The 16,403-nt window shown below is 32.6% G+C and overlaps 2 protein-coding genes across 2 annotated transcripts; one reads left to right on the forward strand and one right to left on the reverse strand.

The window, feature by feature from the left end:
- The first annotated feature begins 11,741 nt into the window (after positions 1–11,741).
- Positions 11,742–12,762, forward strand: LOC108012760 (uncharacterized). Its single transcript, XM_017078196.4, has 2 exons — positions 11,742–12,019; positions 12,498–12,762. The coding sequence occupies exons 1-2, from the start codon at positions 11,909–11,911 to the stop codon at positions 12,678–12,680; spliced, it is 294 nt and encodes a 97-aa protein (XP_016933685.1). The 5' UTR covers positions 11,742–11,908; the 3' UTR covers positions 12,681–12,762.
- A 967-nt stretch (positions 12,763–13,729) lies between these two features.
- On the reverse strand, positions 13,730–14,451 carry LOC108011198 (C-type lectin 37Db-like). Its single transcript, XM_017076294.4, has one exon. It carries the CDS (start codon positions 14,403–14,405, stop codon positions 13,785–13,787), a length of 621 nt encoding a protein of 206 aa, XP_016931783.2. The 5' UTR covers positions 14,406–14,451; the 3' UTR covers positions 13,730–13,784.
- Between the last annotated feature and the right edge of the window lie 1,952 nt (positions 14,452–16,403).

The following is a 16,403-nucleotide window of genomic DNA, read 5'->3' on the forward strand; positions in this document are numbered from 1 at the left end:
GGGGGTGCTGACTGGAGAGGGGGCGGGGGGCCGACCGCTTCTTGGGCCGCACACACACACAATGACACGCGCGCAGCCGAGTCAAACAAACAAATAAAATGTGAAGCAGAAATGGCAAAAAATTAAACAAACAAGTAGACAGGAGCGGTTCAGCGAAAAACCCGAGTTGAACGAACCGAGGTCGACACAAAAAGCAAAAACAAAACAACAAAAATGGTAACAATAAAAAACCATAATCACAAGCTGCTTCGCGCCAAAATGGAACAAAATTTCTACTACGACGTAGTAAAATTTCTAAGACAGCAAAAAACAAAAGAAAGTTCATTGAAAGCGATCGTTATATTTGACAAAAGATAATTGAGTTTGCCATTGGCTGAACTGTGTTATTTATTAAACAAATGATTTTATGAATGCGGATTTTGACACAAATCGTAGGTGATACAAATATACATATGTATGTATGTATTTATATATGTATGTATCTTTAAATGTAGGATGATTACAGTAAAAAAATATTTTTTTTGTTTAAGTTCCAGTTTTTGTTTAAAGTTCTTAACTTTAATTTGAATGTAATAAATAAATTTCCTATCAACAATTTTTTTTTATAAAGGTTCGCCTCCTACTCCTTAAGACACTCTCCTTGATTTTGTCCTTCATTCCCATGTATACATATGTATGTATGTATATGTATTTATGTGTATAAAGAACACTTCTGTAATACTTTTAGTGCACTCAAATGGGTTTTGTAGAAACTAATTAATAATAGAAATGCAAAGCTGTAAGTCTTCTCTTTTCTCCCCACTTGATAAGTTCGAAATATTTCCTGCTTTTCTATTTCGCTGCTTTTCTTGTGTTTCTGTTTCTGTTTCGGTTTCTATTTATTTTTGTTTAGTTTTGTTTGCTCGTTAGCCGAGTGGGCGGTACAGTAGGGGGCAGGTGCTCTCCCACTCCCACTCCCATTCCCATCTTCTATCTCTCTCTCTCTCTCGTTTGCTTGCTATCCCCACCTCTCTCTCGCTCGCACTCCTTGCTTGTTTGTTTGTTTTTCGTGGCGTGTTTTGGTGTTGTTTTTGTGCTTGGTGCGTAGTTTTTACGTTCGTCATCGTTCGCCTGGTATTTCCGTCTTCTGCCGACGTCGCTGCCCACGCTCTGCCGCAGCGCTGCCCAAATGGTTTGCCTTGAGTTGTAGTTGCACTATATATTTGTTTTTTTTTTGCCTACAAGCGGATTGCAGTTGTGCACCGAACGAAATTTGATTATCCAAATTAAATTGCAGTCTTATGATATATTATAATCAAAGGAAATAATTTATGTATAAAGTTAATCAAAGTATTGGTACAATGGTATATATATTAAATTATAAATACATAATTAATTGTTTAGTATAAGTCGAAATATTATTTTATTTTATTTACTGTTTATACATTTAGTCATATACTAAAATAATTCATTTATAAAACAAGTCATTCCTATTAAAAGAACCAAAAGTGGATAAAATGTATAAAATATTTATTGTTGAATATGTAATTATATTTATTCTATGTTCAAAATTTTTAGTAAATACATTTAACAATGTTTATTTTAAGATTCCAAAAATTTCCATATAATTTTTAATATTTTCCTCTCTGTCTTTAATTAATTTTAGCAAGATATTCTTTTGTTTTCGTCTTAGTACGGCCTCTGCTTTTTCCTCTGCCGCAGTCGCAGTCGCTGCCGCTACCGCAGTCAAAGTGCATTGCGTTTTTGGTGGCTGCGTGGGCGGTGTATTTTTGCTATTGTTTTTATTACTGTTGTTTTTCTCTCGTGCGCAAGTTCTCAGTTCACGTGCTGTGCTCTTTCCTCCGCCCACTCCTCCTTCAACGCCCCCTCCTTTCTTTCTTTCTCTTGTCTTTTGCGAAGCTATTGTCTTGCGCTCTCTTTTGCGCTTTCTGTGTTAGTTTTCTGTTCTTGGGCGAACTGTTGTTGTTCCGTTACTTTTTGGCCAGCACAGTGGAATGCCAAAACCAAAACTAAATCAAGGAACAGTGGGTGTGGATAAATAACATTAATTAATCGTAACCTAATTTAAGGAATCCAGTAATCCAAAAAAGCTAATTATAATAAAGTAAGGCACAACTTAAGGAAATAATTCGATTATATATATTATTTTATTATTTATTTATTATTTATTATAATAAAGCTTAATTAATTACTAGGTTTTTAAATAAAGATAGGTGAATTTAAAAAAATATAATAATATAATAATATAATCATTTCGTTCAATTTTAAAGCAACATCATGACTGATTTTATTTAAAAATAATAACAATTTATTACCACCACGTGAATATGTTTTAAAAATAAAATGACAAATTGTAAACTAACACTAAATAGAAGCAGGTATATTACATAAAGGCCTTTTAAAATCTTCAAGCATTATTCCACAATTTTTAAACTGAAACCCATGATGTTGAAAACTTGCAAGAGCCCACTTAAGTTGTTTAATCTGCCTGAACTTTATGCTCGCACGACAAACAAAATTGCAAGTCATCGTTTACAGAGCACAATTTTATCGATGCGGACCACTGTGAAGGCCGCATGAGAAATGCTAATTAGTACAAATTCGTTTGTCACATTTTGACAGAGAGCGGGACTCTTTTCTTTTTTGCCAGTAATCAAATAAGAAAGTTCGACAGGGCGCGTGGGTGGGGGTGGGTGGTTCGTTGTGTGTGTAAGGGGTGGAAAGTGGGGGTGCCTCTTCCGCTGCCGCTGCCGCAGCCTCTGCCAACGTCGACGGCGACGCAGCAAACAAACACTTGTTTGCACAGGAGAACGGGAGAGCCATGGGGAAAACTAACTCTCTTTCGGAGAGAGATACGAGAAAAGGAAAAACAGAGAGAGAGCAGGCGCACAGGCAGCAATTATTGTTATACACTGAACAAATTCGAAATATTTTTAGTATTAGTAATTAAATATAAAAGATAAATTAAATTAAATTAAAAGTATTTTTGTAGTTACAAAGACAACTGTATGTATCTAAAAGAGAATCGTATTTCTATGGAAATAAGATCCTTCTGAAAGAAATAAATAATTGATTACTCATACGCCCTGTTGCCTTTGATCAAAAATATTTTTATCTAGGCGGCGTAGGTTCCAACCAAACATTTGTTTATTGCCTCCTCTTTTTATAACATTTTTTCCAAAGAAATCAAAAAGTTACAAGGTTAAAAATAAAACAAAGGTTTTTTTGGACTCAATTCTAACTGGCATACGTGTTGTATGAGTAATTTGAAAAAAACTTAAAGACTACTACCTCCTTACATCCATGCCTTAATAGCTCAATTTCTTGCAGTGTACTTGCGAATGTTTGCGTGCAAATTTACAACTAGGAAGCAATTCCGTTTGTTTACAATGTTTGTGCGTGGGCGGGGATAGCGAAAAGAGAAAGAGAGCGGCGGTATAATGTCCCTGACTACCAGAAATTAAGTTGTGTTGTTTCTTGACCCCTCGGCCCCCGCCGATCCCCTCCTCACCATCCCTCTGCCGACAGAGACGTCGTCGTCGGCAGCGACGTAACTGAAGGTCATTATCCATTCGCATTTCTTAGTGGCTCTTGCTGTTGATTTATGTATCTTCATCATCACTATCTTTTAGGACTTTCTACATTTATACATGCTTAAGGGGGTATTATGGGCTTAGTATAATATATTTACCAATTTTTTAAAGATATAATAATATTTTATAATTTATATTCTAATATCTTAAAATTTTTGTAAAATTAATTTTGTGGTTTTTGGTTATTATTGCATATATTTTCTTTTTTGGTATTTCTTGTGGGTATTTTTTAGCATATTTCTTTAAGAAATTAATAATATATTAGTATTTACAATCTATTAAATTCTATAAAAACCTTTTGGGTTTTTTAATTGAGTCGGATTTTTAATATCATGATTATCCTTATCACTCGTACAGATTACTATTTAACTTATGTTGTATTTGTTTTGGAAACAAACTGATCTTACGCTTATCTTTATCGCAAGTTAAGGGTATATCTTGATCGAATTATGTATCTGGACTTGAATTAATTCTGACTTGTTTTTTGGGCTGTCTTTTTATGGATATTGTTGTTGTTACTGGACTTCGGCTGTGGAATTGGAATTGTGTAAACAGCGGCGACTGCGACGTCGACAGAGCAACAACAATAACAATAACAACAACAACAGCAGTGAAGGCAACGCAGGCATAAGAGTAAACAAAAGTATTTTTTTTTCTGTTTTTCGCATTTTGCAGAGACAATGCAAGAAAGTTGGGTTGAGAAAAATTACAAAGTGGGGTGGGGGTGGGGGGCAAAAAAGAAGAAGAAGAAGTTCCAGGGGGTGATGGGGGGGATGGTATAAGAAGGGTAACGGACAGAAAGACGGAAAGCAAAGTTAATGAAGATGAGCCCGATGAGTTTTGTTGCTCTTGTTGTTTTGTTTTCGGCCGCCTTTTGTTGTCGAGCTTCCACTGCAAAAAATATGCAAAGCAGCAACAACAACAACTAAAACAACAGTAAAACAACAACAGCAACAGAAAAAGGCAAAAAGGAATATATACATTTATGTACTTACATATGTGCAATTACACTTGCGGTCAAATTGATAGAACCAAGAGGTAAAGTTGATTTGTATACTTTCCTTAACATATCCATGTCTGTATCTAAAAAAAGATTTTAAGGATACATACTTTAAGATACATTTTAAAAATGTTCTGTTTATAATTTTTAGATGCATCTACTAAATTAAACTAAATAAAATCGACAAGTTAATATAATTATAAAGTGGAATATAATAAAAATAAAAGAATTATACAATTTTATCTTACTAATTAAGTAGCAAATTAAACAGATTTTTTAGCCTAAGGGAATAGATTTTAATGCAATTTTTTTGACCGCTGCTGTATGTACATAAATAAGTTTGCATGCAAGGCAGCAAAATACGCAAATAGAAGCAATGAACTTAATTAGTTGTTGTTACTGTTGTCTATCCCTGTCTTTGTCACTAAGAGGAGTGAGTGAGAGGGAGGTGTAGGCAGAGTGTCCACTGTACAGGTGTTAAAAAATCAAAGCTTTTGTAAAAATGCTTTCATTAAGGAAATAATTATATATTTAAATTTAAACAAGAAAGAAAGGCTAAGTATTGTGACTGAAATATTTATGGCCATTTATTAGGAAAATACAGGAGAACAAAGAGTTTTCTGAGAAAATTTTCTTACCTTTCAGTCCATTTGTAAAATATTTTTTTGTATCTCAATTTTTTTGATAACGCGAATTCTTCAGCTGAAAGAAAAGCAAATGATCTACTAAAACTTTTATATTAATATTAAGAAAATGGTTATCATTTTTGGACATCGAATTTTATGTAAACGCGAATTCTTTAGCAGAAATTGAAATTCTTTGTTCGATGAAGGTAATATGAAACAAAGACTGCATAACTCTTAGATGCACTATTATTTTTGTTATCATATATTAATATTTTGGTATTTATTTGTAAAATAGATCAGATTTAGGCGTTTTAATTGAAACTCACGACTTAAAAATGGTGATTGGTTTAAAGAAGAATTTATAAAATTCTGCAAATACCATGAATAAATGCTTGAAGTAATCTCCTGTCTTGTTTTGAATACCATTGCCACCCGCTGGAAAACAAATCGCAAACCTTGGCAAAACTTCAAGCGGAAGTAAACAAATTTTTCTTTGGTTTTTCATCGCAGTTTGGGTTTCTGTTTTTCCAACATTTTCCTTAGTACACTTGATAAGGTCGCTACGTGGTATGCAACACATAGATGCAGATAGCTAACCTAACCAACTGAAGCACAACTGTACTTCATCTGAATATAATTATGATTAAATGTTTATTCGGCAAGTGCTGGCTACCAAAAATGTTGTACGGGTGGTATTTTTATTGGTAGTTTTTCGTATTTTCGGTTGAAATGTTTTCGCCGTGTTGACATTGTTTTGCTGAACGGAAAAAATACGCTTGTCGCATTTATTTACTAACCCAGACCCAGCTGGTTGTTGTTGCAATTGTTTACTCTTGTTCTTCTGCTTATTTCTGTGTTGTATTTTTTTGTTATTCGGCAAGCAACAATAACAAGAAGCAGCGGCAGAAATAACAACAATAACAGGGCCACAGAACTCCCGCTGCAATCGGCAGCACTTAAAAAAATTTTACAGATTTTTGTTTCAACTTTCTTTTGAGAATTTACATTTTTTTAATCCACAGTTTTGGTATTTTAATTTTGAGTATTTTTTATAATTTTTGACACGTTATCTTTAATCTGAAATAGTTTTTTATTTAAAATAATTGTTTTTAATTTGTAAATGCATTAGTCTATCTTAAAGTATTTTATTGATATAAAATAATTGTTTTATGTTGATTAACATCCGCAAAATGTAAACCAATTTTTCTAATATAATTTAAATAATTTCACATTTTGTTTTTTAAAGACAACACAGAGAAAATTCTGACTTTCTCATCTGAGTTGAAAATTAGGAATAGAACATCTTTTTTAAAGTTGAAAATGCTTTTATTTTGCTCGAATCAAGTTGAATTTTCGGTATTTATGTACATTGTATATCTCAACAAATAAACTTTTAGTTTAGTCCGTACTGTATACTTAAAAGTTGGTAAATAAACTCAATTTAATTTTTCTTTTCTCACCATTTCGTTCTAGTATTGAGAACATTGCTACCGAAATGTACTAGCACGGTATTTAAGAACTAATGTTCTCAATATTGAGAACATTGCTACCGAAATGTACTAACACGGTATTTAAGGACGAATGTTCTCAACTCAAGAACAACGTTCTTGCATATTTCTCTCTGTGAAGAACTTTTTTTCTTAAAATATATTAACCCTTAAACTATTTTTTTATATTATCATATTTTTAATATATCATATTTGTAATTTTCAGTGCATTTGCTTCGTTTTGGTAAGGTCTCTCCACTTTCGTTGATTTTTCGTGTGCATTCAGCAAAAATTGTTTTCTGCAGCTCCTGTTGTTTTTGTTCTGGTTGTAGTACGTGTCTTGTTGTTTTTTATGTGCAAGTAGCTTTTTTTTCTGTTTTTTTTCTGTTTTTTTCAGTGCTTTTACTGCTGTAAATTTGCAAAAGTACAGCTGTTAACAATAACAATGACATATAAACACTCCCGCAGCGGCAACAAAAATGCCAACGCAGCTATGCCAAATAGCAAAATGAAAAACATATTACAAAAAAAAAAAAAACTGGAAAAGCCGAAAAAGTCAAGCAGAAATCAAACAAGAGAATGCAAAAAATTAATTAATTAAGCATTTTTTTTGGTGTTGGTAAACCAACGTTGGCAACACGTGAGTTTTTTGTGGGTGGTCGGGCGTGGAAATGTATCTGCCTGCTTAGTTCTTGGCTTTAGTCGTTGTTTTTTTCAGTTTTTTAGTCTTTTATTTGTGTTTTTTTCTGGTTGTTGTCATAGTTGTTGCTCATCTGGAATATGTCGAATATTTCAGTGCACTTTTTCATGGCTGTCGACGCGCTGAAATGCCTTGAAATGCAATTGAAAAGTGAGCAAAACAAAGCTAAACTGGGCGATATATGTAAGTTTACTGTTCTCCAGTTAGTAATTGGGGAATTCCATTTAACAAATGTTTTAGTTCGGGAGCAGGAATTTCTGTTTGTCACAAATTTAACTAAATAGTTATGGTACATTTAATTTTGTAACTTTTTTATTGTTAGAACTTTTTCATTATCTAATACTGTGACTGTAAGAAATGTTTTCACCCAACAGAACTGAAAAATTAAAATTATTTTAAAGATTTTTTACAAATAATATTAAATAGTTATAGTACATTTAATTGTGAATATCTAATATTGTAACCTTTAATTTTTTTGTAATGTCTTATACGAATCAAACATTTTTGTCCTGAAATACAACTAGAAAATTAAAAAAATGTTTAAATTGTTTAAGATAGAATATTATTTATAAAACTAAATATTTTAAGGAATTTAACCAATTAATTTGTATCTTACAAATAAAATAATTGTGCTTCTTTCGTTATCATTATGCAGACACCGATAAATGAGTGCAAATGCTTACAACTCGGGTAAAAATCAAGAAATGCCTGGAAAAACAAAATAGGAGGTGGGCAAATAATCCTTGGGGGCGTTGTGGGGTTAAGGGCAAACGAAGTCAGCAGGGCCAACAACAAGGGAATGAAACAAAGCGAGCCAACAACTGAATGAAATACAATAAAATTTTAAAACAAACAAATGCAAACACATAGACAGGGGCAAACACACAAACACAACAAGGAGCCAATGCGAATGCGACTAATGAGCACTGAAACAACAACAAAGAAGCTCAACAACATGCAGAAGCAGAAGAAGAAGGGGCGTAGGGGGTAGCGGATTGAGGGGGGAAGGGGGTGAATTTGACAATCACCTAACCGTAGTCGTACGACCCACCCGCCCCCTTCGCCACCCCCAGAAATAAACAAATAGCACTAAAACCAAGGAAGAAACGATATAATCCAGTTTTTCGAATTTATAATACTTTGCAATCGGTGTGATTTGATTATTATTTAACTTAATAATAATTAATAAAGGTGTAGCATTTATTTTATTATTGCGATATAAGTTTGGACATTTTTAAAGAAAGTCATGAATTTTTATAATAAATAATTAGTTTGAATTGTTAAAAAACTTAGATTAAATATTTCCCATATCAAACAATAAAGGAAATCATGAATTTTTGTAATAAATAACTATGGGTTTGAATTTTAAACAACTTAGATTCAATATTTCCAATATCAAACAATAAAGAAAATCATAAATTTTTGTAAAAAATAAATATGAGTTTGAATTGTTAAATAACTTAGATCCAATATTTCAAATATCCAACAACAAGTTAATAAAATTCATTGCTTTTGAAATTGGGTGTTTTAGCAAATGTTGTTTATAATTAAAAAGAATAGTTTCTAATAGATCGTAGGTTTAATTTTTTTTATATTTTATGTGTAAGGATTATTAACTATTCTTTTCAATATACAATAAGATTTTCTAGCACTAACATTATATTTAAAAAAATTGTTATGTGAATATTGGAAAACCCTATTCTTACACTCAAATTATCAAGAAGTAGGCAATATCAACTGATTTTAAATTACATGAAATATGTATAAAGTTATTTATAAGTATATTTCGAAATTAAAAATTTCATGGATTTTAAGATAGATGTAAATTGAAGAGTTACTTTTGTAATAGTACATAAATATAATATATTCAAAATACTAAATACTAAAAGTCAGGTATACCCTGAGGTATTTCCCATATATTAACATTTATAATGGATTTTAAGAAAGCGTTTAAGATAGAAATTGTATAATTATTTATGAGTAACTAGAATACATATATATTAAAAATACCTATTTTAAATAAAAAGGTATTTTAATAGTCATGTATACCCAGAGATTATCCCATATATAAACATTTTTAATGGACTTTAAGGAAGTGTTTAAGATAGAAACTATATACATTTTTTTGCATTAATAAATACCTATAATATGTTAAAAATACCTATATTAATCAAGAGGTATTTTGAAAGTCTGTTATACCCAGAGATTATCCCAAGCTAATGGGTAGCAAAACAACAACAACAACAACAGCAACGACAAGGACAAGAAACAGTTTGTGTTGTATAGTAAAATGCTTATTTACGCATACAATTGCACGTGAGCGGTCGGCAGTCGTAGGAGGGAAAGGGAAAGGGAAAGGAGAAAGCATTGGCGAGTGCGAGTGAGATGGCCACAGAGCCCAGGGGTGGGGTCTTTCAACGGGAGGGGGCGGTGGGTTAAAATAGGAAGTTTTGTTTGCAGTGCGCACAGCAACGGAGAGACAAACACAACTGTAACTGTAATTGTGTGTTTGTTTGCTCGAAACTTCCTCCCCCCCCCCCCCCCCCCCACAAGCAGCACCCCACCCCCTTTACCGCCCAAAACCACCCACAACTGTCTGGCTTCTGTTTCCCTCATTCTTTTGGCCAAATAAAAAGTTTGTTGAGAACATTTGCAAATGTTTGTTTTAGAAAACGGAAAATGCTTCGCTTGTTTCATCATTATTATCATGGAAATTAACATCATCATCATGCTCATGTTTTGTATTTGTCTTTGTTTTTGTTTATTTTTTTAAGGGTTCCCTTGGCTTCTTTCGTTTACTATGCCCTTACTTCTCCTATTTCTTTTTTGCTTCCACTCTCTCTTTCGCTTTGTGGGCTAAGACCCTGAATTTTGGATGATTGTATCTATAAAATAAAAAGTATCCATAAAAGTATCCATTTGAACACGCGAATTCTTCAGTTAAAATTTGTGAAATATTACAACCATTTTCAGAAATTTTAAATGAAGAATTCGCGTGTACAAATGGATACTTTTATAGATACTTTTTATTTTATTGCGGGATTATTGATAGTATATTTTTTTAAATGATTCAAGATCAGTCATTTTTTAAGCTACCTACTTTTTTGTTAAGGAGCAGTTTCGGCTATATTACAAAACATCTGTTTTATGAAGCCTTAGAATTAAAAAAAAATTCGTTAGCACTAAAGCAGATAGTTACTATCATACGTATTAGCTTAGAATATATTATATTATGGATGTTTACTTGTATCTTACAAATTTTTGATGGGATAATAATCTTATTTTAAACTTGATATAAAATTTTTAAATTTATAATTAGTTTTATAATTGTTTTAAAAAGGGTATTTGACGATCCCTGTCATCGATTAATTATTTGGCTCCACTTGTTTGGTTTTGCTCCTTGTTTGCTTCATCGTCATCGTATATTCGTATTCGTCGTCTGCTACTTTTGCGTAGTTTTGTTTATTTTATTTGTTTTGCTTTGTTTTATTTTTGTTTGATTTACGTTTGGTCCTGCCACTTACACAGGAAAAAATGCATCTGATTTGAAAATTAAAAAAAAAATGTTGCCTAATCTTAAAATTATTTAACAACGAATATTTTTTCTAAAAGTTTATTGATTGTAAGAAATTAAATATGAGTTAGTTGAAATCTAACATAGCATTTTAATAAATCTTGCTTTATATGTGCCTAGTCTTACACCTTTTTTTACTGGGTTCTTGAAGGATATTTCTCCACCCCTTACTCAGTACCTGAGTCACCCCAAACCATCCGGTGCCCCGCCCCTTTGCCAAAACGCCCACCTCAAATTGTTGGCCTGTCGCCGTATTTTGTTGTTCTTGTGCTGCTTCTTTATTATTCGGCCGATGGGGGGTTGGAGGTGGGAAAGTGGCGAGTTTTTCCTCTCCTATTTAATTTTGTTTTATTTTTTTTACCGCCCTGTTTTGTTGTATTTCGTGTAGGTGTATTGACTTAAAGTTTGTTATACTTCTTTGCCTTTTGTCTTTCAGTTCCAGGTACAATTTCTGCTCCTTATTTACGCTTCTCCTCCTTTTCCATAGTCTTGGACATGTTGTTGTTGGCCTTGTTGGCTGAAGGAAACGCCTTCGAAACATTTCAGTGTTTGTCCTTCGGATGGTTTGGCTTGGGAATTTGCACCAAGTTTGTTCTGGGCGGTTTCCATTCTCATATTATTTTTATTGCTTTTTTGAGAACTTTCGTTCTTTACATCCATACCATCTCCATGTTCGAAAATTCAGAACTGATTTAAAATATTTTTGCAGTTTTGTTGATTTTGTGAAGGGCATACTTTTAAAGTTAACTTTACATTTAAATACATAGTGCGTTTTTCTTTACCTAGCATAATATGTAAAGCATTTTCCTTCAAAAAAATTTCAGCCTCAGATCCGGAAAATTTTCACGCCTTAGGACATGTCTTTTTCCAAATTATAAGTATCTGCATATTATACCGAGAAAATTGGAAGTGAAAAAGGGATAGTGAAATGAACAAGCAGACCAAGGAATGGTCTCGAGCTCGGCTTTGCAAGCCCAAGGATAATCTTACCACCGAGGCTGGAAAACGGGAACGCTTTGTGCCATCCTGCGAACTTGAGGTGAATTTACAAGGATTGTTGTGTAGGACACAGGGAAAAATAAAAGGTTCCTAAAAAAAAAATATTCCAGATTTTTGTGAAAAACAGTAACCCCTAAAAAGTCTTACAAGAAAAAAGTCTTACGTTGGTAAAATTTTGTATTGAGCTTATAAATAATTTAAATATTAAAATTATAATAAAACTAAACTAAAATAAACAAATTATAATAATAATATAATAATAACATAAAATATATATAAATCTTGAGAAGCGCTGTGATAGGAATATCTATATAATTTAATTATAATTTCTGATTAAATTTTCATAAAAAGAAACTATTATATTCATCAACATATTGCTAAGGGGTATATTTTCTATCTAAAGACCCATTTAAGTAGGCAACAAATCTAACACTTCGTACCAAAGATATAATACTTGATGCTTTCCGTAAAAGTGGTTTTTATATGCTTGCTATACCTAATATTTGTATTTTTTACAGTACTCCCCCGTATCGATGTCTCACCTGATTGGCTGGGAATACGCCCGGATTTGGCTACGCGATCGCGATAAATTTATCCAGCAACGTGAACGCGCAGTCAAAGCGAAATATATCAAGAACGACTTCGAGTGGTGGTTGAAGCTGCGCAAAACATCCAAAAAGTTCTGCAAAGTTGGGGCATAAGTCCCGAAGAAATAATTAAAGTTTTGCGATCTGGCACATATGATTAATATAGGAAATTTTATTTAAGTATAGCGGAAAAATAATTTGAACGCAATCTTGTTATATTCCAGAACTTAAATGAAAGGTGATCCTTATAGGCAATATCCAGTTCCTTCGTAGACATTTTTCGTTGCCTGAATGATACATTTTATAAAGTGTATTTTTTTAAAATTTGATTGGTATTTATTGTACTTTGTTCTTCTTGTCTATGCCCAGTTTTTAATTGCAAAATCCAAATTAAATTTTAATTTATCTATACTTATCCACATTTCAAATTCATTTTCAATTCGCCGTCTAGACAGGAATTCGCTTCAATGTCAATAAAGTATCTTACATCTACATGAATCTACATATTTGTAGCCAAAGCGACATCTATGCCTTTTGAAGTTGTGCTCACTTATAGATGGCGCATAAAATCTAAAGTTTTTTTGTGAAGAAAGTGGTGAGGGGTTGTTGCTATGCAGAATGGGGGGTCAAAGAGAAAGCCAAGGTTGGTGTTACCAGATTAGGAAAAATATGACTCATCTTCCCGAAGAGGAAGAACGCATTGCGCCTTTATTCAAAAATATTGAATTTTTGAGCTTGATAAAAGTGTAGGAACAGAGAACAACGACAATGGATAATATAAAAATAGCTGCTACAGAAACTAACGTTTATCGTAACGTAGTATTGCAAAAAATTACCATTTTGTAGCACAAAAAAGAATTGCCTACACATTGGTGCTATTTTTGTTGCAACTGTACTTTCTTAATCCCAATGAAATTTTTTTAATACTATTTTCAGTGGCTAACCTTTTTTATAGTTACTTAAATATTCGTATTGTTCAATTTTACCCATACAATTTTTTTTTGTTTTTTATAAAGTAAATTCTTAACCAAGATCATTTATGATTTAGCATAGATTCAAGGGGTTCTAAAGCTGCCCTGGAATTTCATTTTATTTTTTACTTGAAACAGTGTAACGGGTTTTTTATAGTCGGATAAGTTGTTAAAATATTTTGACACACGGTGTTTTGTTTCTTTATAAACTTTTAATGTTGTTTTTTAAATCAAATAGTTTATAATGTTATTGATTGTCCTTGGCTGCTTGGCAAATGAAATATCGTGCAGCTGATGGGTCATCATTGAACATTTTACCACTGGACAGGGCAACGGATTTATCCGTTTTCGTAGACACAGGATATCCTGAATGCCACTCCATGAATGGAGCTGCAGTGCCAGAAGCTAAAGATTTGTATACGCCCTCGTCGGCCAGATCGTTGATGCCCGTCCAGTAGTTATTGCTGTTGGAAATTTCAGCAGCGATAGCGGTCAGTTCCTCCTTACTATTTATGCTCGCAAGGGTGCCCCCCATTTTGATGCAGGCATTTGCGGCTGCGAACCAATTTAGTTGCTTCTTATGTTCGATGTAGTAGAACTTCGTTCCGATCCGCTTGAAATTGGGCGGAATGTCTTTCTCCGTAGTCTTATAGGTCTCCGTAGTCATATAACTACTTCCTACTTCAACTTCCCCTTGGGTTTGATCCAGCATCATGTTCAAGGCCTTAAAGCAGATCCCTCCCAGTTGGTCCATTTGATACCGCGAAAGAACTGGATGTCCTGAAGTCGCCAAATCGGGGATGACGGATCCATTTACCAAATGGCTAGCGAAAATTGCGCAAGCCAAAAATATGCGATACGCGTACATTGCTGGACTCTTAATGTTGGGCTCTCAAAGCGAACTGATTCCTCACTTCATCGCCGAATTCCCAAGAGCACAATGTCTATAATACATAAATATATATTTTGGTATTTCCCTACTGATAACTTGATGGGGCAAACTGCGGTGACCAATTGCAAAACAAATTTAAGAGATTAAAATATATTAACAGCCGGAAACCGGATACTATAAAAGATTTTGGTTCTTTTAAATTTTTTTTATTTGAGTACATAAAGAACACGCTTCTTTATAAATTCACATTTTTTTAAATTACAGTAATTTACTATAAAGTCGTTTTTCATATTACCCTATTACCTTACTTACAGCCAAAAAAAAACAAAAGGTTATATTTTAATACCGGTTTTATGAAAAAGTATACCAGATAGGCAGTATTGAAATCAAAGAGATTCATGACTAGACAATATAAAGGGTATATTTGACAGTTTAATTTCTATTTTAAAGAGTTTAATAATTGGATTTGTGATATTATTTTAAAGCCAAATAATTTTATTTAAATACTTGGGAAATTTTTAGTTTAACACTCATCTTATCGACGACCAAAGTTTCTTTTCAATGACTATTTTTTTCAGTGTACTGATTCGGGTGGGTCGATTTGCGTGCCTAAAAATTGTATGGGGAACGTTATCTCAACAAATGTATTTTTCATTTGCGTTTGGGGGGAAGCAAATGTATTTTTTAACCATAACTTTGTTCGCCAATATTACTTAAAATCCTCTAAAGACGATACGATTGGTCACTTATTTCGTCCTCATACAAATTGACATGTTCTATTACTAATTAATCTATCATTATTAAGATGTTTTATTTTTAAAAATTAAATCTTTATAAACCTTAATACCTTATAATAATACTATAGTTTATTATAGTACTATATAATTTTGCATCTTTTTTTGACAGCTGTTTTGATTAAAAAATCTCACCAGCGAAAAGCTTTCGCTTGAGCGTTTTGAGCCTTCGTTTTCATACAGGTTGCAGGACCGGAAAAGCTCTCAATTCGGATTCACTCACTGCCACCCACTCACTTTCTCAAACTCTCTCACTTTCCCACTCTCTCACTGCGGTTTTTACCACTCGCCCACGCGTGCAATTCTCTGAGCAGATGCAGCGGCAAAAGCAGCGCAGTCGACGTCGACTTTACATATAGAATGTTAGATATTTCGAACATCCCTACTATTTAACTCGAGATTACTTTTGATACGAAGTCTTTTTACCGAGATTCTGTTAGTATTTAAATGAACTAAAACTAGTAAAAATGTAAGTTTACTTAAAATAGTGTTGCTAGTACATATATGTATGATTTTCTACACTTAGAAATTTTTAAAGCAATTTACTACAATTATATATATAATAATATAAGATTTATATAATTATATAAGATTGTAAACAGATAAATAAAAATGGAAAACTAAAAATAAATACCTGCATGGTGCATTCAAATTTTTGTATTATATACTAAATAACAAACTAAATAGATACACATAATGTTCAATACAAAATAAAGTAAATTGCGTGATTTAATTTGAAAATATTAAAAACAAGGTGGTTCTACATAAGTCATATTAACTTTAAATATTAAAAATTATTAGCAATAACAATAATTTCATGTTAAATTAAAATTTTAAAATCTTTAAATTAACTATACTTGCTTAATTGAATATTTTCATATTTAAAGTAAATAAAAACCGCAATGGGTGAAACCTATCAAATCATTTTAAAATTAAATACGATATTCTTGGACTTACTAAGTTTTTTTCCATTAAGCACAAGAACGGGTTGGTAATTTTTTAAGTATTAAGAAGAAAAATTTGGTAAAATAACTGATCTTTCCATTTTAATAAATTTGTTAAGTGACTCAGCACGGACTCGAACCACTAAAGAACTCAATTCCAGGACTTTCAGTGGGTGGCAACTATTTTGGCGCCCACGCAGAGTTCAAGCTTAAGAGCAGAGAGAGAAAACAAGGTT

This window comes from Drosophila suzukii, chromosome 2L (genome assembly GCF_043229965.1).
Source record: "Drosophila suzukii chromosome 2L, CBGP_Dsuzu_IsoJpt1.0, whole genome shotgun sequence".
NCBI classification, from domain to species: domain Eukaryota; kingdom Metazoa; phylum Arthropoda; class Insecta; order Diptera; family Drosophilidae; genus Drosophila; species Drosophila suzukii.